This window comes from Nycticebus coucang, chromosome 18 (genome assembly GCF_027406575.1).
Source record: "Nycticebus coucang isolate mNycCou1 chromosome 18, mNycCou1.pri, whole genome shotgun sequence".
NCBI classification, from domain to species: domain Eukaryota; kingdom Metazoa; phylum Chordata; class Mammalia; order Primates; family Lorisidae; genus Nycticebus; species Nycticebus coucang.
The window spans coordinates 39,308,839-39,335,356 of NC_069797.1; the positions used below are offsets into that span (position 1 = coordinate 39,308,839).

Here is a 26,518-nt window from a genome sequence, read left to right on the forward strand (position 1 = left end):
AGTGCCTGTGGCTCAAAGGAGTAGGGTGCTGGCCCCATATGCCAGAGGTGGTGGGTTCAAACCCAGACCCAGCCAAAAACTGCAAAAAAAAAAGGATTGTGTGAGCCCAGGAGTTTGAGGTTGCTGTGAGGTAGATTGGGCTGAGGCCCAGTGGACTGCCTGAGTTCACAGGTTTGAGACTAGTCTGAGCAAGGGCAAGACCTTGTCTCTAAAAATAGCCAGGCTTTGTGGGGGGCACCCATCGCCCCAGCTACTTGGGAGGCAAGAAAATCACTTGAGTTCAAGAGTCTGAAGTTGCTGTGATCTGTGACGCCACAGCATTCTACCAGGGACAACAAAGTAAGACTCTGTCTCAAAAAAAAAAAAAAAAAACCCACAAAAGAATAAATAAATAATTAAATAAATACAACTTACTAATTGGGTCAATAGGAAATATAGCAGTAATAGCCAAAACGAGAAGATAGGTCAAAAGAGGTATGAAGAATATGATGTAATATAATACATATGTCCTTTTATTATATATGTCTACACTGTATGTCTATGAAGACATGTATTAACAATTGGCAACATACTAGCCAATGCTAGCAATGGTATGATTATCCTTGGGAGGAGGGATTAGGTATAACTTTTTTTTTTCTCACCCTTCATAGAGTGCTGTGGCATCACAGCTCACAGCTACCTCTAACTCTTGGGCTTAAGCGATTCTCTTGCCTCAGCCTCCCAAATAGCTGGGACTACAGGCACCTGTCACAATGCCTGGCTATTTTTATTTTTTGGTTGTAGTTGTCATTGTTGTTTGGCAGGCCCAAGCTGGATTTGAACCCACCAGTTCTGGTGTACGTGGCTGGTGCCCGAACCGCTGAGCCACAGGCGCCAAGCCAGATTAAGTATAACTTACATTTTTTATTCTTTTTTTTCTTTTTTTTTTACAGACAGAGTCTTACTTTGTTGCCTTCAGTAGAGTGCTATGGCGTCACAGCTCACAGCAACCTCCAGCTTCTGGGCTTACGTGATTCTTTTGCTTCAGCCTCCCAAGTAGCTGGAACTATAGGTGCCCGCCACAACATCTGGTTATTTTTTGTTGCAGTTTGGCCGGGGCCAGGCCTAAACCCGCCACCCTCGCTCAGTATATGGGGCCAGTGCTCCACTCACTGAGCCGTAGGTGCCGCCCTATTTTTTTATTTTTTCTACCTTCCAGTATTTTCTAAAATTTGTTAGAATGATTTAAAAACTAATTAGATTATTACGAAGACAGTGTCATAGCTTAATGAGAAAGAATTTTCAATAGAACCATTGTACTTTGCATAGAAATAATTGGCACTTACATAGAAACAATGTTTTCTTGTTTTGGGGAGGTTTGAGACAAAGTCTGAAGGTGTCGCCCTCAGTAGAGTGCTGTGGTGTCACAGCTCACAGCAACCTCAAACTCTTGCGCTTAAGCAATTCTCTTCCCCCAGCCTCCCAAGTAGCTGAGACTACAGGCACCCAGCACACGCCCGGCTATTTTTTTGTTGCAGTTGTCATTGTTGTTTAGCTGGCCCGGGCTGGGTTTGAACCTGCCAGCCTGGGTGTATGTGGCTGGTGCCGTAACCACAGAGCTACAGGTGCCGAGCCAGAGCCAGTGTTTTATCAAGTTGTATGTATAACTTCATCTGTAATGGTGACACCAAGGATTGCTTGTGCCCAGGAGTTTGAAGTTTGAGTTTGCTGTGAGCTAAATTGGGCTGAGGCCATGGTGCTCTAGCCTAGGTGACAGAGTGAAACTCTATCTCAAAAAAAAAAAAAATCCTCAGAAGAGTCTTGCTTTGTTGGGGGAAATAACTTTTCCCCAAAGCAAAATAATCAATTTTGATTTTGTCAGTGAATTTCTTTTTTTCCTTTTTTTAGAGACAGAATCTCACTTTATCACCCTCGGTAAAGTGCCGTGGCATCACATAGCTCACAGCAACCTCCAACTCCTGGACTTGGGCAATTCTCTTGGTACTGGTCACAATGCCCGGCTATTTTTTTGTTGCAGTTTGAACCCACCACTGTCGGTATATGGGACCAGTGCCCTACTCACTGAGCCATAGGCGCTGCCCCTTTTTCCTTTTTTTTTTTGTAGAGACAGAGTCTCACTTTATGGCCCTTGGTAGAGTGCCATGGCATCACACAGCTCACAGCAACCTCCATCTCCTGGGCTTATGCGATTCTCTTGCCTCAGTCTCCCAAGTAGCTGGGACTACAGGCGCCCGCCACAACGCCCAGCTATTTTTTTTTTTTTTTTTTTGGTTGCAGTTCAGCTGGGGCCGGGTTTGAACCCACCACCCTCGGTATATGGGGCCGGCGCCCCACTGACTGAGCCACAGGCACCGCCCTTTTTTCCTTTTTTTTGAAACAGGATTTTACCTTGTCACCCTGAGTGCCATGGCACCATAGCTCACTGCTACCTCAGACTCTTGGGTTCAGGTGATCTTTCTGCCTCAGCCTTTCAAGTAGCTGGGACTATTCCCATCCACAATGCCTGGCTATTTTTCAGAGACAGGGTCTCACTCTTGCTCAGGCTGGTCTTGAACTCCTGAGCTCAAAGGATCCACCCATCTCAGCCTCCCAGAGAGCTAGGATTACAAGCATGAGCCACTGCATTGGGCCTTTTTTTTTTTTTTTTTCCACTTTTTTTTTTTTTTTGTTTGTTTGTTTGTAGAGACAGAGTCTCACTGTACCGCCCTCGGGTAGAGTGCCGTGGCGTCACACAGCTCACAGCAACCTCTAACTCTTGGGCTTACGCGATTCTCTTGCCTCAGCCTCCCGAGCAGCTGGAACTACAGGCGCCCGCCACAACGCCCAGCTATTTTTTTGTTGCAGTTTGGCCATGGCTGGGTTTGAACCCGCCACCCTCAGCATATGGGGCCGGCGCCCTACTCACTGAGCCACAGGCCCCGCCCTTTTTCCACTTTTTTGATACAGAGTCTTGCTCTGTCACCCCAGGTAGAGAGTGTAGTGATATTGTCACAGATAACTGCAACCTCAAACTTGGCTAAAGGGATCCTCCTGCCTCAGCTTCCCCAGTAGCTGGGACTACCAGTGCACACCATCACACTCAGCTGATTTTGCTATTTTTTTTGTAGAGAGTAAGTTCTCACTCTTGCTTAGGCTGGTCTTGAACTCCTGGCCCCAAGCGATCCTCCTGCCTCAGCCTCTCTGAGTGTTAGGATTACAGGCATGAACCACTGTGCCTGACCAATTTTGTCAGTGATTTTCTATCAAGAAAGTCAGTGCATGGGCGGCGCCTGTGGCTCAGTCGGTAAGGCGCCGGCCCCATATACCGAGGGTGGCGGGTTCAAATCCGGCCCCTGCTGAACTGCAACCAAAAAATAGCTGGGCATTGTGGCAGGCGCCTGTAGTCCCAGCTACTCGGGAGGCTGAGGCAAGAGAATCACTTAAGCCCAGGAGTTGGAGGTTGCTGTGAGCTGTGTGATGCCATAGCACTCTACTGAGGGCCATAAAGTAAGACTCTGTCTCTACAAAAAAAAAAAGAAAAAAAAGAAAGTCAGTGCAAATGTTAACCAAAGTATACTCTTGCACAGGAGTTGATGAGTGTGGGCTTTGCCACATGTTTCATCTCCTAGACATCTCATATTTCTGGATTAGGGGACATTCTATGGTAGACAAGGCTGGGAAGGATGGGGATCAATGCAGGTATTTGTCCTGCATGTAGAGCTTCTAAGTATATAATGCTTGTATTCATCTTCCCTGGTGGTCCTGGGAAAGAGCGGGAATCCCCCACCCCCACTTTGTGGTCAAACTAAGCCACAGATGGCAGGATAAATGTGAAGCAATGTTGTGAATCAGTGGCAGTATGCAAATAATATATATGTAATATGTATATTACATATATATTTTACCAGATGAATTAGAAAACAATTATTTAGAAAGAGGCACATTTTTTTTACCAGACGAATTAGAAAACAATTACTTAGAGGCACATTTCACCAAAATGAAATGAAATAGTTTCAGACTCTTACGAAAAGAAGCAGGACCACACCCTATCTTAACTCTCTTGCTATTCCTTTTATCACCTAAACACAGTTTAAAGATCAGCTGTTTCTACTTTCTTACCAAACTCTTATTTAAGTGGATCAGACTTGACTCATAGCTATGCACCTGTGATAAAGCATCATCATAATCATTTTTCTCTGGAATCCTTATCCAAAATATATGCAGCTCACTAAGATGTAATACCAGACCCACTTTTAGGAATTCTGGATTGTTAGGAGATTTCTTTCTGGTTCTATTGTCTGCAGTTTCTAAACCCTTTTGGGATGACTTAATGAGGAGAGGAGAACTTTTACAATGCCTAGGGTCAAGTTGCCTTCACCAGTGTGTTGAAAGCTACATGTAGTGGCAGAAGCTAAATCATAAAACCTTAACACATGTCACCAGGGGAAAGCAGGAACCCCACCATAAGCTAGCTGAGAGCCAGTGAGCATGAAGTCAGCTAGGAGGATAACGGGGTCGGGAGCTGCCTCACATGAAGAGCTGCTCTTGTTCCTTGCAGGCAGTGTTTAAGTCTTTTATCAAAGAGAGCAATAAGGTCCATTTATCGTGCATGGAGGGAAGGCTTTCTGTTTTCATTTGAGAGGACAGAAACGTATCCATTTTTTGGATGTACAAAGTGAATTGCAGAGGCTTGTGGCTAAGTCAGTAGCAGTGGCAGAAGGGTAAGCCCAGGCTCTCCCTTCATGGACCTGGAATTCCTCTTTGATTCTAATGTCCCCACTGAAGACGCAAATGTAAAATTGACAAGAATCTGCCCACATTGATTAACAGGGAGAAGAGAGTGTAGAGTCATTCGTTCAATGTGTGAGGCAGAGCAGGACTTTTCAGAAGTGTGTCTCGTGGATAACAGTGATCCTTGTAGCTTCCTTTGGGTTTGATGTGTAGCGAGCATCTTGTCCAACCTAGAGAGGGAAAGGAAATATGAAAGATAAAGAAGGATGCTAATGGATATTTCTTCATGTGTCAACAAAGGGATAGCTAAATAAAAAACCTCCCATAATTCTGAGAACACTACATTCTGCCTTTGTTACTCAATAGTTAACTGTGACAGTATGAGCAAGATGCATATATGTATGAGAACCTACAGTTGATTGGAACCTATAACCTACCCTGTTTCCCCAAAAATAAGACAGTGTCTTATTTTAAGGTGTGCTCCCAAAGATGCGGTAGGTCTTATTTTCAGGGGACGTCTTATCTTTCCTGTAAGTAGGTCTTATTTTCGGAGGATGTCTTATTTTCGGGGAAACAGGGTACTAGTAAAGTGCCCAATTTACCCCTGGCTTTGATGTTTTTGCTTTGAATAAAACACTCTGAATGTTACAGCTGGTTTGAATTCCAGACACACGAGAATTCTACTTTTCTTGAATTAGGACCAAACAATCTTATTACATTTTGAAAAGAGTTAGAGACTTGGGTCTAATGTGAACCAAATATTTTTAAGAATTTCCCATTCTTCCCTCCATGTACTTTACTCTTTTCACCACCTAATTTTGTATGTACTTTCTAAGTGCTTAACTTAGAAAATTATATTTTTGTGGTTGAAGAATTTTTTCCCAACTAGACTGTAAGTTTCTTGAAGGCAGGGAATTTGGCTCTTTAGTAAACATAGCTCTTTAATAAACTTTTGTGGCGACACTGGATGAGCCAGTGATAGTCTTTTAATTCATTATAGGAACTAAAAGACTTGGATTCCAATTCTGTTTTTGCCAGATGTGTGACCTTGGGAAAGTCATATCACCTCTCCACACCTCAAATTAAGTATCAGTAAGGTGTAAATACCTGCCTTGGCTACCTTTTGGGGGTTTTGTGAGGCCCAAATGATGTAATGTATATAAAATTGCTATCTCACTACTTTTTTTTTTTATTAATTCCTTTGTCATTTGTAGCCTGTTGTGCTCATAGAAGTTCTGAGTTGCTGCAACATAGGTATCTCTAATTCTAGACTAGACTTTTTAGTCCCCTTTAGGTCTATTTATTCCAATGTTATATAGAAATAATACTAATAATACTGTTAGGTTGGGTGGGTGGCTCACACCTATAATCTCAGCATTCTGGGAGGCTCAAGCAGGTGGATTGCTTGTGCTCCTGAGTTTGAGACTAGCCTGAGCAAGAATGAGACCCCCACTCTCTAAAACTACCCAGGCATTATGGCAGGTGCCTGTAGTCCCAACAAATCGGGAGCTATGATACAAGGGGACTCTACAGAGGGCAATAAACTGAGACTCTGTCTCAAAAAAAAAAAAAAAGAAATAATACTGTTAATTGGAGTAAAGAACTAAAAATACACACGTGATAAAATCATAGTAATTTATATGGAGTAATTATCTAACACTAAACAAAATAAGGTTTAAGGTTATAGAAAACATTAACCTAGAGCAGAGATAATAAGTTGGCAATAGGTGCCTGAAACACTGATAAGGCAGATAATTTTTTTTTTTTTTTTTGGACAGAGTCTCAGTCACCCTGAGTAGAGTGCTGTGGCATCATAGCTCACAGCAACCTCAAACTCATGGGTTCAAGTGATCCTCTTGTCTCAGCCTCCTGAGTACCTGGGACTATAGGTACCCACCACAAGGCCTGGCTAGTTTTTCTATTCTTAGTAGAGACATGGTCTTGCTTTGTTCAGGCTGGTCTGGAACTCCTGAACTCAGGTGATCCTCCCACCTCGGGCTTCCAGAGTGCTAGGATTAGAGGTGTGAGCCACCATACCTTGCCATGAGAAGAAAAATTCTGATGCTAGGCCTGGGTGGAAAGAGTGTTGTGCTTAACTATCGATATGTAATTTGACATAGAATTCAAGCATGACAGCATGTATTCATCCTGGACACCTAGTTTAATTGTAAAAGCATTAGAAACCTAGTCTCTTTGCTTTAGTGAGTGTTGTAGGCGTTTCAGAGAAAATTCTCATCAGTTTCTAGCATTCAGAAGCCAAGTCCACTCCTGCTGGGCAAACTGGATTTAAAACAGCCATGCTGAGCTAATGGTGTAGCTATTAATTTATGCTCTTGTCAGAAAACCCAAGGGCAGGAAAGAAAGAGCTTGCTTTCCCAAGTCATTTTTTCCCCCTTTAGCACCCAGTACTCCCAGATGGTCTCCTATTTACGTACTAATGAGGCCCAGCCCTGATGAGCTTCCAAGGCCAGAGGATCAGGTGCATTTAAGGTGGTATGGCCATGGATGACTTTGCTAAGCCTTCAACCTGTGTTTCCTAAACTTTGGTGGTGGTTCCTAAACTTTGTTGTATATAATCATTACTCAGGGACAGGGATGAATACATATGTTGTGGGCTCTGAAGCTCTTACGATTTGGGAGAAATTTCTTTTTTCTTTTTCTTTTTTTTGAGACAGAGTCTTACTCTGTTGACCTTTGTAGAGTGCTGTGGCATCATAACTCACAGCAGCCTCAAATTCTTGGGCTCAAGTGATCCCCTAGCCTCAGCCTCCCGAGTAGCTGGGACTACTGGTGCCTGCCACAACAAATCTCTAAAATTAGCTGGGGTCCTTTTTTTTTTTTTTTTTTTTCTGAGACAGAATCTCAAGCTGTCGCCCTGGATAGAGTGCCTGTGGCATTATAGCTCACAGCAACCTCCAACTTGGGCTCAAGCAATCCTCTTGCCTCAGTTTTTCTATTTTTAGTAGAGACGGAGGTTGCTTTTGCTCAGGCTGGTCTCAAACTCATGAGCTCAAACAAACTACCCGCCTTGGCCTCCCAGAATGCTAGGATTATAGGTGTGAGCCACAGCGCCTGGCCTAGAGACAGGGTCTTGCTCTTGCTTAAGCTGGTCTCGAACTCCTGAGCCCAAACAATCCACCCACTTTGACCTCCTAGGCAGGAGTCCTCAAACTTTTTAAACAGGGGGCCAGTTCACTGTCCCTCAGACCGCTGGAGGGCCGGACTATAGTTTAGAAAAAAAAAACAACTATGAACAAATTCCTATGCACACTGCACATATCTTATTTTTAAGTAAAAAAACAAAACGGGAATAAATACGATCATACCGCTTCACGTGGCCTGTGGGCTGTAGTTTGAGGACCCCTGTTAGAGTGTTAGGATTGCAGGCATGAGCCACTGCGCCTGACCAGGAGAAATTTCTTAAAGAAAAACAATAGAGGGCGGCGCCTGTGGCTCAGTCGTTAAGGCGCCGGCCCCATATACCGAGGGTGGCGGGTTCAAACCTGGCCCCGCCGAACTGCAACCAAAAAATAGCCGGGTGTTGTGGCGGGCGCCTGTAGTCCCAGCTACTCGGGAGGCTGAGGCAAGAGAATTGCTTAAGCCCAGGAGTTGGAGGTTGCTGTGAGCTGTGTGAGGCCACGGCACTCTACCGAGGGCCATAAAGTGAGACTCGGTCTCTACAAAAAAAAAAAGAAAGAAAAACAATAGAAATTTAAAAAATATGAAACTATTTAAAGGGCCGTGAATAGGGCCCATAGGTCCTGAAACTTAAGCTTCATTAATTTCACAGTAAATCCAGTTCTACTTAGGGAGGTTGTTAAAAATCTTAAAAATAAGCTTAGGCTTCATTCTGCACATTCTGATTTAGTATATCTGGGGCACAGAGAGAAATATATTCAATAAGCATCTTATTGTGTTATGATTAGGCTGATATTAAGAAAACATAAATTTCGGTTCAGCATCTGTACCTCAAGCGACTAAGGCGCCAGCCACATACACCTGAGATGGTGGGTTCGAATCCAGCCAGGGCCCGCCAAACAACAATGATGGCTGCAACCGAAAAATAGCTGGGCGTTGTGGTGGGCACCTGTGGTCCCAGCTACTTGGGAGGCTGAGGCAGGAGAATCGCTTGAACCCAGGAATTGGAGGTTGCTGTGAGGTGTGATGCCACGGCATTCTACTCAGGGTGACAGCTTGAGGCTCTGTCTCAAAAAATAAAAAAAATAATTTTCTTGGGGTGGTGCCTGTGGCTCAGTGAGTAGAGTGCTAGCCTCATATACCAAGGTTGGTGCGTTCAAACCTGGCCCTAGCCAAACTACAACCAGAAAATAAAAGGAAAAGAAAAAGAAAACATAAATTTCCATTTTATGATGTATAAAAGAATCATTCACTTTTTCTTCATAACTGAAGCAGTTGCCTATCTCCCGTCACTTATATGTTAACCCTGTTGTCTCTAAGCAAATGATATAAACCACACAGAAAGCACTTTCCTTCTCAGGCTGAGAGTCAGGTTGGGATTCAGCTGTCCCAGGTTTCTGGCCTCCCTGCCTTTGCCTTCTCCACCACCACTGACGCTGGCACAGCTTCCTGGCTCTTACGCATTGACACTGAAGAGAGAAAATGACCAGTATTAGCTTCAAGTGGCTGGTAAGCTTTTGGTTATATTCTTTTTTTTTGTAGAGACAGAGTCTCATTTTATGGCCCTCGGTAGAGTGCCGTGGCCTCACACAGCTCACAGCAACCTCCAACTCCTGGGCTTAAGTGATTCTCTTGCCTCAGCCTCCTGAGTAGCTGGGACTACAGGCGCCCGCCACAATGCCCAGCTATTTTTTGGTTGCAGTTTGGCCGGGGCTGGTTTGAACCCGCCACCCTTGGTATATAGGGCCCGGCGCCTTACTGGTTGAGCCACAGGCACCGCCCAGCTTTTGGTTATATTCTAAACTTCATGTCAGGCAAATAAAGGAAATCGTCTATTCTATTTTTTTTTTTTTGAGACAGAGTTTCACTTTGTCGCCCTCAGTAGAGTGCTGTGATGTCACAGCTCACAGCAACCTCAAACTCTTGGACTGAAGCGATTCTCTTGCTTCAGCCTCCCAAGTAGCTGAGGCTACAGGTGCCTGCCACAAAATGCCCATCTATTTTTAGAGACGAGGTCTTATTCTGGCTCAGCCTGGTCTTGAACCAATGAGCTCAGGCAATCCACCCATCTTGGCCTCCAGATGAGCCACCGTGACCATCTAAATCTTTTCTTTAGAATAGATGATTTCCTTTTTTTTTGTAGTTTTTGGCCAGGGGTGGGTTTGAACCCGCCACCTCTGGCATATGGGACCGGCGCCCTACTCCTTGAGCCACAGGCTAGAATAGATGATTTCCTATGGCTGGGTACGATGATGCTATGGCACTCTACTGTTGCTAGGGTGACAAAGTGAGACTTTGTCTCAAGAAAAACAAGAAAAGATAAGATTCAGTTTTTATTGATTCTATCCTTCCTAGAGAATGTCCAAGTATAGTGCAGGAAAGTAATTTGCATTGGTGGGGCTCATAGCTCAGTGGGTAGGGCTCTGGCCACATACACCGAGGCTGGCAGGTTTGAACCTGGCCCGGGCCAGCTAAAACAATGACAACTGCAATAACAACAAAAAAATAGCCAGATGTTGTGCTTGGTGCCTGTAGTCCCAGCTACTTGGGAGGGTAAGGCAAGAGAATCACTTGAGCCCAAAACTTTGAGGTTGCTGTGAGTTGTGATGCCATGGTACTCTATCCAGGGCGACAGGTTGAGACTCTCTCTCAAAAAAATAAAAAGTAACTTGCATTTAATGAGCACCTCCTATGTCCCAGGCCCCTTTTACGCAGTATGCCAACCTTCACAACTACCATAAGAAACAAATCTCATGAGACCTATTTTATAGATGAGGCAACTAAGGTTGGAAAATTCCAGCAACTTTCCCAGAACTGCTCAGCAAGTGAGTATGAGTAGCAGATTCCACACTCCAAAGTCTGTGCTTTTCTCATTATGCCATTCTACCTCTGGAACAAAAGGAAGTCTTTATAGATCAAGTTCAAGCACCCAAAATAGCAAACTTACAGGACATGGAACTTCAAAAATTACAAATATTATAATGGAGACTCCAGTGAGCAGAAGGATGAAAGCAATTACAATTTTGATCACAATACTCCATTTCTGCCTCTTCTTGAGGTTTTCATCTATGTCTAAAGGAGAGAGAGGAATGTAAGAGGGGAAAAAAGTAAGAATTTAAGAGAGGGAAGAGATTGACCCTTTGACTTGAAGTTCTCCTGTCTCACAACACTAATAGGGGCCAAGCCTGACCCAGAGGCAGAGGCTGAATTTCCAATTCAAACTCAGAATCAGGAATGGGGTGAGCATCATAGGATCTGCTCTAACCTCTTTTGTAGCCTCTGCTGAATGAGTTACCTTCCCTGGTATTGGTAATATTTCATTATCATCTGGGCTGATTCTTGCACTGCTCTCAGGGGAAGAAAAGGCTTGGGTACACAAGGAGTTCTAAATGTATTTTTCACCATCAACTCTCTTATGGTTCCTAGCTTTCTACTCTAATATTTTGTGGGATTGGAAAATCACCTTTCCTTTGCTTCCTTTGGCATTGCTTCTGGGTCATAAGCCAAATCTGGTGGCAAGTAGCTTATATGCATCTTGTTATTAATAATCTCATATTAACCTTTCCCCTAGTAAAAGCTGAGATGTAACCCCAACTAGAATGTTACAGAATTTGAGTCCTGGCCAATTTAGGGAGCACTGTTTCTAGAGTAAAGATGAAAACATGCACTTGATTTGGTGTCATTACTGTTACAATTGCTTAGTATTTAAATATTGTACATCTATAATACAATGACTGCAATTACCTACCACATGAATGTATATGATTTATCCTGTCCCCAGATCTGGTTATGCTCATTTGCATGGAGGTAAAGGATCATTGATAGGGTCAAACTACAAACATTTATCGAGAAGCTGATTTCTTTTTTTTTTGTAGAGACAGAGTCTGACTTTATCGCCCTTGGTAGAGTGCCATGGTGCCACACAACTCACAGCAACCTCCAACTCCTGGGCTTAGGTGAGTCTCTTGCCGCAGCCTCCCAAGTAGCTGGGACCACAGGCGCCTGCCACAATGCCTGGCTATTTTTTGTTGCACTTTGGCTGGGGCCGGGTTTGAACCCACCACCCTCCATGTATGGGGCTGGCGCCCTACCCACTGAGCCACAGGCGCTGCCTGAGAAGCTGATTTTTTTTTTTTGGCCGGGGCTAGGTTTGAACCTGCCGCCTCTGGCATATGGGACCGGCGCCCTACTCCTTGAGCCACAGGCGCCACCCGAAGCTGATTTTTTTTTCATAAGAAATAGAATGGTAGGCTCGGCACCTGTGGCTCAGTGGCTAAGGCGCCAGCCACATACACCCGAGCTGGTGGGTTTGAATCCAGCCTGGGCCTGCCAAACAACAATGATGGCTGCAACAAAAAATAGCTGGGCCTTGTGGCAGGTGCCTATAGTCCCAGCTACTTGGGAGGCGTAGGCAAGAGAATCACTTGAGCCCAGGAGTTGGAGGTTGCTGTGAGCTGTGATGTCACAGCACTCCACCCAGGGCGACAGCTTGAGGCTCTGTCTCAAAAAAAAAAAGAAAGAAAGAAAAGAAATAGAATGGTTTCCTAATATAAACTCTGTAACTTCCTAAGCTCCAGGAAAATCCTAGGAGACCTAGACTAATGTTGGGGCTAAAGATGTTTCTTTCTCTTTCTGTTCTTGTTTTATTCCTAGTTATTCTGTACTTTGTTATTTCAAAGGGCTTAGAAAAATTACCTATAGTGGTAGTTTTTTCTCTTTTATTCCCAGGAGTAATGGAGTTGGGAGAGGTGGGGAAAGTCTCTGATGAAGCCCCCATCTCTGGATAGACCTTACATTGGGAGATTCCTGGTAAAAAAGCTGTAAAACAAGAAAGAAACATAGGACAGCTTTAGGAAAAATGTTATCTTGTCTTTGATTTTACCAACTAAATTCTAGCTCTACCCAGGTAATATAACTTCTTTTTGTGTGTGTGTTTTTTTTTTTTTTGTAGAAACAGAGTTTCACTTTATCGCCCTTGGTAGAGTGCTGTGGTGTCACATAGCTCACAGCAACCTCCAACTCCTGGGTTTAAGTGATTCTCTTGCCTCAGCCTTCCAAGTAACCTGGACTACAGGCACCCACCACAACGCCCGGCTATTTTTTTGTTGCAGTTTGGCCGGGGCCGGGTTTGAACCCGCCACCCTCGGTATATGAGGCTGGCACCCTACTCACTGAGCCACAGGTGCCGCCCTAATATAAACTTCTAATTGTAGTTCCATTGACCTATCTGTCCATAGGTTTAGGGTGTGAGCACAAAATAATGCCAAGAATAAATGAGGATAGAGATACTAATATGGAGGAGATAAATTCCTGTGGAACATTTGACTAACATAGGATCAAGAGTGAAGGAGCAGATCATATCTTGTTTGGCTATCAGTCATAAGGCCATAATAACAATAAAGATGGAGGGTGTAACATCGTTGAAAGTTTCCTTCTTTTAAAAAAGGTGGCTCCAAAGTCCAAGGGAGAACAGGAAATACAATTTGCCTTAATGACTGCTGTAAGTCAGTTTAGTGAGGTGTAAATCAACTACTCTGAGAGCAGATTAGAGAAAGCAAGAAATGTTGGAAGAAAGAAAGTCTATCACATTTAAACATTCTGAAATGTTTAAAAATGAATATATAAGCCTGAGCAAGAGTAAGACCTCATCTCTGCCAAAAATACAAAATATTAGCAAGGCACAGTGGCACATGCCGGTAGCGCCAGCTACTCTGGAAATTGAGGTAGGAGGACTGTTGAGCCCAGGAGTTTGAGGTTAGTGAGCTATGATGATGCCACTGCATGCTAGCCAGGGTGACAGAACAAGATTCTGTCTCAAAAACACCAAAAAACAAACAAAAAGGAATATTGAGGCTGGGCACAATGGCTCATGCCTGTAATCCTGCCTCTTTGGAAGGCCGAGGTGGGAGGATTGCTTGAGGCCAGAAAGTCTAGACTAGCTTGGGCAACATATACCAACAGAGAACCCATCTCTACACAAAATTTAAAATTTAGATGGGCATGGTGGCTCATGCCTGTAGACTGAGCTACTGTGGAGGTTGAAGCAGGAGGAGTTGAGCCCAGGAGTTGAAGGCTGCAGTGAGCTATGATGATGCCACTGCAGTCCAGCCTGGTCCACAGAGCTAGTCCCAGATCTCAAAAAATAAATAAAATAAGGGCAGGTGTGGTGGCTCACACCTGTAATCCTAGCATTCTGGGAGGCCGAGGCAGTGGATTATTGCTTGAGCTCAGGAGTTTGAGACCAGCCTCAGCAAGCCCAAGTCTCTAAAAATAGGCATGTATTGTGGTGGGCACCTGTAGTCCCAGCTACTTGGGAGGCTGAGGCAAGAGATCACTTGAGCCCAAGAGTTTTTTTTTTTTTTTTAGAGAGAGAGAGTCTTATTCTGTCACTCTCGGTAGAGTGCTATGGTGTCACAGCTCACAGCAACCTCCAGCTTTTGGGCTTAAGCTATTCTCTTGCCTCAGCATCCCAAGTAGCTGGGACTACAGTAGCCCACCACAATGCCTGGCTATTTTTGTTGTTGCAGTTTGGCTGAGGTTGGGTTCGAACCCGCCACCCTTGGTATATGGGGCCAGCGCCCTACTCACTGAGCCACAGGTGCCGCCCCAGCCTAAGAGTTTGAGATTGCTGTGAGCTATGATGCCACGATACTCTACTAAGGGGAACAAAGTGAGACTCTGTTTTAAAAATTAATTAATTAAAAGTAAAAATATCTATAATATGCAAAGCACTGATTCAGTATCTTCTTTTCTTTTCTTTTTTTTTAGATAGAGTTTCACTATGTCACCCTCAGTGGAGTGCCTTGGCATCACAGCTCACAGCAACCTCACTCTTGGGCTCAAGCGATTCTCTTGCCTCAGCCTCCCAGGGAGTTGGGACTACAGGTGCCCCCCACAGTACCCGGCTATGTATTTGTTGCAGTTGTCATTGCTGTTTAGCTGACCTGGGCTGGGTTTGAACCCACCAGTCTTGGTGTATGTGGCTGGTGCCCTACCCACTGAGCTATGGGCACCGCCCAATGCCCGGCTATTTTTTGTTGCGGTTGTCATTGTTGGTTAGTTGGCCCTGTCGGGTTCTAACCCGCCAACTTCGGTGTATGTGGCTGGCGTCATAATCACTGTGCTATGGGGGAGCCTGATTCAGTATTTTCTGTATATCAGTCGGATACATGCTAGCAAGGGAGCAAGCAAAGAGAGGGGAGGGCTGGAGGCGGCTGGGGGAAGCTGACAGTAATGAATATAATAAATTTTATGGTATATTAGAAGGTGATAGGGCCAGGCACAGTGGCTCATGCCTGTAATCCTAGTACTGGGAGGCTGAGGTGGGTGGATTGCCTGAGCTCACAGGTTTGAGACCAGCGCGAGTAAGAGGAAGACCCCCATCTCTAAAAATAGCCGGGCACTGTGGTGGGCGCCTGTAGTCCCAGCTACTTAGGATACTGAGGCAAGAGAATCACTTGAGCCCAAAAGTTTGAGGTTGCTGTGAGCTGTGATTTCATAGCACTCTACTGAGGGGGACTCTGTCTCAAAAAAAAAAAAAAAAAAAAGGGCGGCGCCTGTGGCTCAGTCGGTAAGGCGCCGGCCCCATATACCGAGGGTGGCGGGTTCAAGCCCAGCCCCGGCCAAACTGCAACCAAAAAATAGCCGGGCGTTGTGGTGGGCGCCTGTAGTCCCAGCTGCTCGGGAGGCTGAGGCAAGAGAATCGCTTAAGCCCAGGAGTTGGAGATTGCTGTGAGCTGTGTGAGGCCACGGCACTCTACTGAGGGCCATAAAGTGAGACTCTGTCTCTACAAAAAAAAAAAATAATAATAAAATAAAATAAAAAAAAAAAGGAGATAAATGCTGCTAATAAAATTCAGAATACAGCTAGGTAAGGGAGTAAGTAGTCTGAGGGATGTGGATGAGCAATGGCTGGGAAACCTGCAGTATAGGCTCAATCTATTTATTTATTTTTGAGACAGATAGCCTGCCATAACACTTGGCTATTTTTTTTTATTGTAGTTGTCATTGTTGTTTAGCAGGCCCAGGCTGGGCTCAAACCCGCCAGACCCAGTATATGTGGCTGGCACCGTAACCACTGAGCTATGGGCGCCAAGCCTAGGCTCAGTCTTATTGAGAAGGTGAAGAATAGGTCAAGACTTGAAGGAAGACTGGGCATGATGGCTCATGTCTGTAATTCTAGCACTCTGGAAAACTGAGGTGGGTGGATTGCTTGAGCTCAGGAGTTTGAGACCAGCCTAAGAAGAATGTGACCCCATCTCTACTAAAAATAGAAAAACTTCATCTCGGTGCCCATAGAACAGTGGTTACGGCACCAGCCACATACACCAAGGGTGGTGGGTTTGAACCTGGCCCAAGCCAGCTAGACAATAATGACAGCTGCAATAAAAAATAGCCGGGCATTGTGCGGCTATTTGGGAGGCTGAGGCAAGAGAATTGCTTAAACCCAAGAGTTTGTGGTTGCTGTAAGCTGTGATGCCACAACACTTTACTGAGGATGACATGATGAGACTCTGTCTCAAAAATAAATAAATAAATAAAAATAGAAACACCAGCCATGCTGGTGCTGTTGTGGTGGGCAGCTATAGTACCAGCTACTCAGGAGGCTGAGGCAAGGGGATTACTGAACCACAAAAGTTTGAGGTTGCTATGAACTATGGTGCCCACACTACTCTACCCAGGGCAACAGAGTGAGATTCTGTGTAAAAAAAAAAATAAATAAGACTTGAAGGAAGTGAAGGGATTAGCTAAGCAGATGCCAGGGGAAGTAGCAACCTGGGCAGAAGGGACAGCTAGAGTAAAGGGTCTAGAGCAGAGTATCTGGTATATGATAGTTTTGGCAGAGCAGCAAGGAGATCCGTGAGACTGGAGTGGAGTGAGCAAGGGAAACAATTGCAGGAGATGAGAATCTACACTGATACAAGCCCGTATTATTTAAGCCTTTGCAGGCCACTTTAAAGACTTTGGTTTTTATTCTGCATCCATTTATTTTGGAATGGAGATCTATTGCAAAATTTTGAGCAGAGGAGTGACATGATAGTTCTGCTTTTTAAAAATTATTGGGTTACTAATGCACATAGCTATGACTTAATAATAATAATAAAAAGAATGAGTTATTTAATGTGTTAGATGTGAAAAAAAAAATTATTGGGTTACTGTGTGCGGATGTGCTAGAGGTAGGCAAAGGTAGAGGCAGGGTAGCCTTATTGGTAGGTTATTGCAGAAGTCCAGATACAGAATGATGTGATTCAGATCAGCAGTGGAAATGATGAGAAGTAGGTGGATTCAGGCTGTAGTCTGGGACTAACTTCACTTCCCTCCAGAGTTGACCTAATTCAATTCAGACAGTGGTTCCTGCTCCATATTGAATGGTCTCATATCACTGCTTATTAAATTAAGGCCTGTAATTTCTACTTGACCTTTCTTTCTTTCCTTTCTCTGCTTTCTTTAAGAGACAGAGTCTTATTCTGTTGCTCAGACTGGAGTGCAGTGGTGTGATCATAGCCCACTCAGACTCCTGGGTTCAAGCAATCCTACTGCTCCAGCCTCCCCAGTAATTGGGGCTATACCACCACACCTAGCTAATTATTTTCTTTTTTTGAGGCAGAGTCTCACTATGTTGCCCTCAGTAGAGTGCCATGGTGTAGAGTGCCAGCTCACAGCAACCTCAAACTCTTGGGCTTAAGGGATTCTCTTGCCTCAGCCTCCCAAGCAGCTGGGACTATAGGCACCCGCCCTCACAACGCCCTGCTGTTTTTTGGTTGTAATTGTCATTGTTGTTTGACAGGCCCGGGCTGGATTCAAACCCGCCATCTCTGGTGTATGTGGCTAGCGCCCTTAGCCTCTGAGCTACAGACACCGAGCCCACACCTAGCTAATTTAAAAAAAAAAAATTCTTTTTAGAGACAAAGTTTTGCTCTATTGCCCAGGCTGGTCTCAAACTCCTGGCCTCAGGCAATCCTCCTGCCTTGGCCTCCCAAAGTACTGGGATAACAGGTGTGAGCTACCAAGCCCAGTAACTTTTCTAAATTACTCTTCTATGTTTTAATTAAGTCTGTGTGGAAATGATAGTTCTTTACTACAGAGGCTAGTGACCACACCAGGCAATGTACATGAAATTACAGGGGAAGAAGTAGTTCCTGATTTCAGTTTTAATCAGGAAGATAGTGTTGGCAGAGACAGGCAGAGATAAACATTACATCAATAGGTTCAAAAGAAAAAACAAGGAAATTTTCAGTACAGTGCCAGTTTTCTGAAGTGATAAGATATATATTTATGAGACCAGGGAGATGCAGATAAACAAATCTCAATTTGGAGAAGTCATGTAAGTTCTCTGGGTTTTAGTTTCCTTATCTGTGAGATGACTATGATAAAATAATACTTGATCTACCTATTTCAAAGGGATGTTATAAAATTAGAAATAAAAATGAGAAAGCATGTGTGAAAACACGTTACAAACTGAATGATACTATGATTGAAAGGAGGGAAATGTAGTAGAACTCTGCCCTCTAGCCACAGAGATAATGGTATTTCAGTGTGGCAGGTCTTCCTACCTCCTAGGAACCACTACTTCATGTTTTTTTTTTAGACAAAGTTTCACTCCTGGCCAGGCTAGAGTGCTCTGGCATCAGCCTAGCTCACAGCAACCTCAGACTCCTTGGTTCAAAAGTGATCTTCCTGCTTCAGCCTCCTGAGTAGCTGGGACTACAGGCATCCACTACACCTGTGTTTTTTTTTTTTTTTTTTGAGACAGCGTCTCAAGCTGTTGCCCTGGGTAGAATGCCATGTCATCGGAGCTCACAGCAACTTCCAGAACTCTTGGGCTTAAGCGATTCTCTTGCCTCAGCCTCCCAAGTAGCTGGGACTATAGGCACCCACCACAACACCCGGCTAGTTTTTGGCTGCAGTTGTCATTGTTGCTTAGCAGACCTGGGCCAGGTTTGAACCCACCACCCAAGTATATGTGGCCAGTGCCCTTGCCAACTGAGCTATAGGTGCCGCCCATACCTGGTTAATTCTTCTGTTTTTAGCAGAGATGGGGTCTCACTCTTGCTCAGTGTTTTCTCAAATTCCTGGCCCCATGCAATCTTCCTGCTTCAGTCTCCTAGAGTGCTAGGATTACGTGTGTGAGCCACTGCCTCCAACCATTACTAGCTTTTCTTTGGCTAAAGATAATTTGAACAAGAATACCCCAATTTAAGGAGATATTTAAAAATCCAAATTTGGGTGGCACCTGTGGCTCAAAGGAGTAGGGTGCCAGCCCCATATACTGGAGGTGGTGGGTTCAAACCCTTCCCTGGCCAAAAAAACTAAAAAAAAAAAAAAAAAATCCAAATTTATGAAATGGATAACTTAGGAGGTCATAGTTTACAGTCCCAAAGATGGCACTGCTTTACAAAATTTCTTTTAGTAGGTAATGCTAAATACCTTATATTTAAATGGAAATCTCCCCTAGAGATTATTCTGTAAGATTCAAGCAGGGCCATTGAGAGGGACCATTTATGAGGCCTTAGATATTGCTATTGAGTTTATGCTTTAACATCTAACACTCAGCTTTGTATATCTAGAAATTAGTCATATTTTTTCTCATTTGTAGCTGTAGAAAGCAAGCTATCGAGAAATTGATTGTCTAGCCGGGCGTTGTGGCGGGCGCCTGTGGTCCCAGCTAGTTGAGAGGCTGAGGCAAGAGAATCGCTTGAGCCCAGGAGTTGGAGGTTGCTGTGAGCTGTGTGAGGCCACGGCACTCTACCGAGGGCCATAGAGTAAGACTCTGTCTCTACAAAAAAAAAAAAAAAAAGAGAAATTGATTGTCAAAGGTTATAATACCAGAAGAAACACTAGTTTGATATTATTTCTTCTATATCCTACAGTTTCACATGGAGTCATCAGAGCTTAGAAACTGAATCATGCTAATCAAATTCCAAAAAGCCTAATCCATGTACTAAAGTGACATCTAAAAATTTTACATTAAAAAATTGGGTCTGTCAAATGGATCAGATAGGACATTTTGTTCTTCTTGGTACCCTGGTCTAAAGATACTAGGTCGAGGGCAGCACTTGTGGCTCAAAGGGGTAGGGCGCTGGAGGTGGTGGTTCAAACTCAGCCCCAGCCAAAAAAAACTGCAAAAAAAAAAAAAAAAAGATATTAGGTTGTGAAATCTAATGCATAATTGGAAAGTTTGTTGATTAAAATAGAATCTGAGTAATAGGATCTAGATAGTGTAAACTGTATCATAAGTGATAAAGACCTGATGTAGCCAGGTTGACACCTGGTAGAGATGGGAAGATTGCTTGAGGCAAGGAATTCAGACTACCATGGGCAACATATGAGACCCTGTCTCTGTAGAAAATGTAAAAAAAATGTAAAAATTTTACATTAAGGGTGGCGCCTGTGGTTCAAAGGGGTAGGGCACTGGCCCCATATGTTGGAGGTGGCGGATTCAAACCCAGCCCCAGCCAAAAACTACAAAAAAAAAAAAAATTTTACATTAAAAAATTGTGTCTGTCAAATGGATCAGGCATGATTGTAGGCGCCTAGTGTCCTAGCTGTTCAGTTGGCTAAGGTAGCAGGGATCACTTAAACTCAGGAGTCAGGATACAGTGAGCTTGATTGTGCCACTGCTCTTCATGCAGCCTGGGCAGCAGAGTGAGACCCTGTCTCTAAAAAGAAAGAAGGAAGGAAAGAGGGAGGGAGGGAAAACTTAATGAGTCATTTTTCTATGCCAGAAAAAAAATTCAAAATATTTGTAATGGAGGGTCTTTTCCCTGCCCAAATTCCATAAACAGTAAGAAATAATACCCACCTAACTTTTTACTATGTTCCACATCATTTCTGATGACCATCTGTGTTGCAGAACATTTTCATCCTCACAGCTCCAAATTTCTACTTTACTCTGAGGACATTTTCATGAGCTGGCTTCTGTTTCTGGGACATGTCCTATGGAGACTATTTCATTCATAGTGTGATAATTTAGGCCAGGTGCAGTGGCTCACACCTGTAATCCTAGCACTCTGGGAGGCCAAGGCAGGTGGATTGCCTGAACTCATGAGCTTGAGACCATCCTGAGCCAAAGTGAGACCCCTGCCTCTAAAAAATAGTTGGGCGTTGTGGTGGGTGCCTGTAGTTCCAGCTACTCGGGAGGCTGAAGCAAGAGAATCACTTAAAGCCCAAGAGTTTGAGGTTGTTGTGAGCTGTGAAGCCATGGCACTCTACTGAGGATGACATAGTGAGACTGTCTCAAAACAAAACAAAACAAAAACAAAAAACATAGTGTGATAATTTCAGGGGATGTCTATTTTATGACCTCGTAAATTTGGCCACTTACCTATTTTTTTTTTCTATCCCATTTGGGGTTTGTCACGTCCTGGTACTTAGTATAGTTTTAAATTCGGAATAGGCAGTTTCCAACTTGTAAAAGGGGTTATATCTCAAAAGTCCATCTGTAAATTGGTTGTTTGGAATTCATCATTGTGGTTTCATAGAAATATATGGTGAATGGTGACTAGGTCTCCAGGCTAATTCATAAACATCCATTTAGTGTCTTTGCATGGCTTAAATAGTACAAAGTAGTAGCTTTTAAGTTCTAGGCTTAAATAGTACAGGGTAGTAGCTGAAGTTCTAGATGTGGAGACCAACCACCATGTCGTGAAGGAAGAAGGAAGAGTGTCTTCCTTATTTCCTGGGAGGGTAACTAAAGGCAGTTTTTAAAATTAGGTCAGGTTGATCTTTGGCATCTCTCCTTTCCCTTAACCTCAGTTTTCCTTGTCCCCAATTTCTAAGAGCTGTTGTCCTTCATTACCTTGAGTCCCACAAGGCATACCACAATATTCACTCTGCTCAGATGGCTCTAGACTCCAAAATAACTTAAGTCCACCATTCTCTGTCACAAGTGCCACTAATTCAAGCAGGCTGTCATAGCTTACAAGGAAAACAATTTGATTGAATTAAAATTTGCATTCATGTTGAGTGACTGAAAGCCCAAAATCTTGCCAGAAACCTTTTGAGTTTTTAAGAGTTTTTTTCTACAGAAATCATCACTTTGGAATTTTAAAAAGGATAATAAAGTGAATTTCTCTTTTTGTTTTGAGACAGAGTCTCACTCTGTTGCCCTGGGTAGAGTGCCATGGCCTCACAGCAACCCCAAACTCCTGGGCTTGAGCAATCCTCTTGCCTCAGCCTCCCGAGTATCTAGGTGTGTGCCACTATGCCCTGCTAGTTTTTCTGTTTTTAGTGGAGACATGGTCTCACTCTTGCTCAGGCTGGTCTTGAACTCAAAGTGAGCTCAGACAATCCACCCCCCTTGGCCTCCCTGAATGCTAGGATTACAGGTGTGAGCCACTGCACCCGGCCAATAATGAAGTGAATTAAACCTTCAGGTCATGTGAGAATGTATAATTTGCTATACCCAGGCCACATCCTGAGAGACTATCCACTTAATTTCCCAATCTCTAGTCTATTTTTTGAAGTTTTTCCCACATTGCCCAGCTGATATGGAGGAATAGGACTTTTCACAATATGGGTAGGAATGCAAAATGGAACTCCATCTATGAAGGGTAATTTAGTAATATATATCAAACCTTTGACACAGCAGTCCTGTTCTTGGAATTTATCTTATTGATAAATTACATATATATAAGAAGAATATGTAAGGTCATTGTAGCATTGTTTGTATTTGCAAAAGATTGGAAACTATCAAAATATCTGTCAATAAAGGACTAGTTGAATAAATTATAGCCACACAACGGAATACTGTGCAACGGTTAAAAAGAATGAGGCAGGCTGAGCAAGATGGCTCACACCTGTAATCCTAACACTTTGGCAGGTCGAGGCAAGAGGATTGCTTGAGGCCAGGAGTTTGGGACTAGCCTGAGCAAGAGCTTACAAGACTCATCTCTACCAAAAAAAAGATAAAAACTAACCAAGCTGAGGCAGGAGGATCTCTTGAGCCCAGGAATTTGAGGTTTCAGTGAGCTATGATGATGACAGTGTACTCTAGCCTGAGTAACAGAGCAAGACCTTGTGTCAAAATAAATAAATAAATAAATAAATAAATAAATAAATAAAAATGAGGCTGGCAGATATATACAGAGTGATATGAAACAACCTATAAGATATATTGCTAAGTGGAAGAAATGAAGTATGGAACAATGTATATATAGTATGCTATCATTTATGTTTTTTTTTTTTGGTAGAGACAGAGTCTCACTTTATGGCCCTTGGTAGAGTGCCATGGCATCACACAGCTCACAGCAACCTCCAACTCCTGGGCCTAAGCAATTCTCTTGCCTCAGCCTCCGTAGTAGCTGGGACTACAGGCGCTCGCCACAACGCCCGGCTATTTTTTGGTTGCAGTTCAGCCGGGGCCGGGCTTGAACCCACCACCCTCGGCATATGGGGCCGGCGCCCTACCGACTGAGCCACAGGCGCCGCCCTATCATTTATGTTTTTAAGATTTGTATATTGGTATGTGCTCAGAATATTTCTGGAAGGAAATAGAGTAAGTTGGGAATCATGTTCTCTCAGGATAAAGAACTGGAGGATGGAGAGACAATAGGAGAAAGACTTACTTTTTCATTTTAAATCTGTGCTGTTTGAACATTTTACTGTGTACATTCAAAATAAAGAAAATTCTAGGCTGAGCTCAGTGGTTCATGCCTATAATCCTAATACTCTGGGAAGCCAAGGCAAAGTAGATAGCCTGAGCTCAGGAATTTGAGTCCAGCCTGAGCAAAGTGAGACCCTGTCTCTACTAAAAATAGGAAAACTGGCCGGGTGTTGGGTGCCTATAGTCCCAGATGGGGAGGCTGAAGCAAGAGGATCACTTGAGCCCAGGAGTTTGAGGTTGCTGTGAGCTATGACACCACAGTACTCAACTCCAGGGCAACTAAGTGAGACCCTGTCTCAAAAAACAAAACAAAACAAAAAACACCCAAAAACACAAAATAAAGAAAAAAAACTATCAATAGAAGACCCATCAAAAATGGAGATCATCCTTAGCATAGTAGTAAAAAGAAAAGAAGAAATGGAGATCATATGAAAATCACAGCATATCAGGGCTAGAAGGGGCCTTAGAGACTAGAAAACTGATTCTCAAAGAGAACATAAATTTGTCCCAGGGGAGGATAATCCATTTCCTTGTGGCTTCAGCTGCTAATAAGCTCTAGCTGGCTTCAAGGATGCCCACTGAAAGCTAGCGCCTGTTTCCGTCTCCTTTTCCAATCTCACCTTTGCCTGTTAGAAGGGATCTAGTTGGAAACTTGAATGTAGGGGTTAGGTGACAGGTTGGGGAGGCAGAGCTGTTTCTGCGGGGAACAGCAATGATTTTCAGGTTCTTCAGAATATGCTTGACTTTTGGCTTTCTCACCAAATACACGTGGCTGATTTTCACTTTGCTCCCAGAGCCAAAGCACTGCAGGGTAGCCACAGTCTGATTTTGGATGAATGTTTTAGTTTCTGTGTGAGTTTCTAAAAGGAGAAAAAACAGACAGAAAAATGACACTGATTCTTAATCTGAATAGTGTGTGGCCAACCCACTTCCATTCCTGACCCCTGTTAAACTCCATACTACATGTTTTTCCTCTTTTTAGTTTACTTTTTCCTTAGTGTACGTTCATGGTACTAAATATGGAAGTCTTGCCTTTTTTTCCTCCTGTCCTAAGTGTCATAAAGATAGGTGACTGCAGTAAATTCAGCACAGAGAAATGTTCTTCGATTGTTTTCTTTAATGCACAGAGGATTAGGTGCAGCCTCTTTTTCTTTCTTTATCCCCATCTTTTTGATTTATACAGGCATGCCTTAGGTAATAGTTAATTTAAAAATTGCTTTTCAAAGAGCCTTCTGGGGGAGATACAAATCTTTAAAATAGGATATTTGAGATCTGGGCTAGGAAGCAAGGAGAAAAGGTATCTTTTAAAGGTGAAATATTCTTGGAATGACAATGTGACTTTCCAGGAAGGGCCCGTTCCCTACCTTGGATTAGCAAATTCCTGATGCTTCGCACATCCTTTGGGAAGTGCCCAGGCAGCTGTTCCACTTGGCAACTGCTATCTCTGACATCTGGTGGGGAGCAGGGGGTGAAGGTCAGAATTTACTGGATACTTACTTTTAGAATTCTGGGCACTGGAGGGAAGTTAACAATAGAACACATTTCCTGCTGGTAAAACTTGCAACTGAGGAGATCAAACACTCCTTAAAAAGAGTTTAGAAGTCACAGTCAAATACATACAACTAGGAGTTAACCCAGGAGTATAATGAATACTGAGTACCAATCCATTACCTTAGAAGAAGGAAAGATGATGGTCTTCCATGATAAAAAGAAAAAAAAAAAAAGAAGGAAAGGTGAAATAGTTAAGTTACTAAGCTAATGAAAGACTAACCAATTCATTACTTTTAACACTGCTTATTTTCTCCTTCCTGTTCTATCTGCCTTCCTGTGTTAAAAAAAACTGTTGAAAGCTTATTTAATCTAACCCTAAACAAGGTATCTGTATAAGTTTCCACAGGTCATAGTTATTTTTGCTTTTTGTCATGTGGCTCACAGGGAGTTGTGAATTTTCTTATTTTGTTAAATTTGTTACTGTTGCACCTTATGGTATTTGGCTTTAACTCTGATTAGCTAATTTTAGAGATGAAATGTTTAGGAAAATATGAAACATCATGTTTTCTTTATTTTATTTTATTTTTTTTAGAGACAGAGTCTCACTTTGTCACCCTCGGTAGAGTGCCACGGCATTACAGCTCACAGCAACCTCCAGCTCTTAGGCTTAGGCGATTCTCATGTCTCAGCCTCCCGAGTAGCTGGGACTACAGGCACCCGCCACAACGCCTGGCTATTTTTTTGTGGCAGTTTGGCCGGGGCCGGGATCGAACCCGCCACCCTTGGTATACGGGGCCAGCACCCTACTCACTGAGCCACAGGTGCCGCCCGAAACATCATATTTCAATAAACAGTTACCAAAGAGCAAAGGGTGCCATTCCACCCCCATATCACCCTTTCCTTAGCTCTCCCCATTCAGGAGTATTGCCACCTAACTATTTGGAGGTACTACCTTAAAAAAACAAAGGCAACTTCTTATGAAGGGTTGTGAATTTGTGAGTCTGAGGTGATGACAATACTGAAACTGTGACAGTACCCTGTAGTAAAGAAAGCCATCTAACAGTACAAGAACTTTTAATGTTAGTTACATGAACAAGACAAAAGAATGCATCACATTCCCAGAAGATGTCTCATCATCTTCAGACTATCATTAGCTTTCTTTCTGGGTTTAATAAATTGCAGTGCTACTTAGATATGAAAGGATAAAATGGAAGTACTTCCAGAAAGTATTGTTTGCCTGATATCAGCTATATCTCTATCTAGTGGACAAGACCCCAGTGATTTCTAGTCCTTTCTGTTTCTCTAGGGTATTAGGCTAGAAAAGTACTTACCTTTCTTGTTGGCATCATAGGATCCAATGATTAGGCTGAAGACCAAGATAGTATCCATGTTAGTTTGAGCACATGCTCATTGCAGAGACAATTGACTACTGACCTGTCACAGCCTCTTACAGCTTTATCTCTAGTTGCTTTTACTGCCCTGGAACCAAGTCTGACCCTGAGAGATTCTGGTTCCACCCTGATTATTTTGCCCCATTTCCTGAAGATCCAGGAATAGAGCTGATTGGACAAATGG

At 43.4% G+C, this 26,518-nt stretch overlaps 2 protein-coding genes across 10 annotated transcripts in view; one reads left to right on the top strand and one right to left on the bottom strand.

The window, feature by feature from the left end:
• The window catches only part of ACACA (acetyl-CoA carboxylase alpha), a 338,844-nt gene that overhangs the window by 19,223 nt on the left and 293,103 nt on the right, over positions 1-26,518 (top strand). The gene's annotated exons all lie outside the window — the stretch shown is intronic.
• On the bottom strand, positions 4,801-26,427 carry C18H17orf78 (chromosome 18 C17orf78 homolog). Of its 5 annotated transcripts, none has more exons than XR_008375635.1 (7): positions 26,275-26,426; positions 24,817-24,903; positions 24,073-24,312; positions 12,544-12,666; positions 10,796-10,920; positions 8,679-9,317; positions 4,801-4,940 (listed from the first exon to the last, which is right to left on the bottom strand). XR_008375635.1 is itself a non-coding variant. In XM_053570278.1 (7 exons), exons 1-7 carry the CDS (start codon positions 26,330-26,332, stop codon positions 4,863-4,865), a joined length of 828 nt encoding a protein of 275 aa, XP_053426253.1. In that variant the 5' UTR covers positions 26,333-26,426; the 3' UTR covers positions 4,804-4,862. The 5 variants fall into 5 exon arrangements, 3 of the variants coding, with proteins under 3 accessions (XP_053426253.1, XP_053426254.1, XP_053426255.1); XM_053570278.1 differs by having other exon boundaries at positions 4,804-4,939; positions 9,200-9,317; XM_053570279.1 differs by lacking the exon at positions 12,544-12,666 and having other exon boundaries at positions 4,804-4,939; positions 9,200-9,317; positions 26,275-26,427.

What these genes read in the sequence shown, in the direction of transcription:
- C18H17orf78 (XM_053570278.1), bottom strand. Translation starts at nt 26,332, where the DNA reads ATGGATACTATCTTGGTCTTCAGCCTAATCATTGGATCCTATGATGCC. An exon ending in CTATGATGCCAACAAGAAAG is followed by an intron (nt 24,904 to 26,274) that starts GTAAGTACTTTT and finishes GCTCCCCACCAG; the next exon opens with ATGTCAGAGATAGCAGTTGC. An exon ending in AGAAAAAACTACCACTATAG is followed by an intron (nt 10,921 to 12,543) that starts GTAATTTTTCTA and finishes TCTCTCCTTTAG; the next exon opens with ACATAGATGAAAACCTCAAG.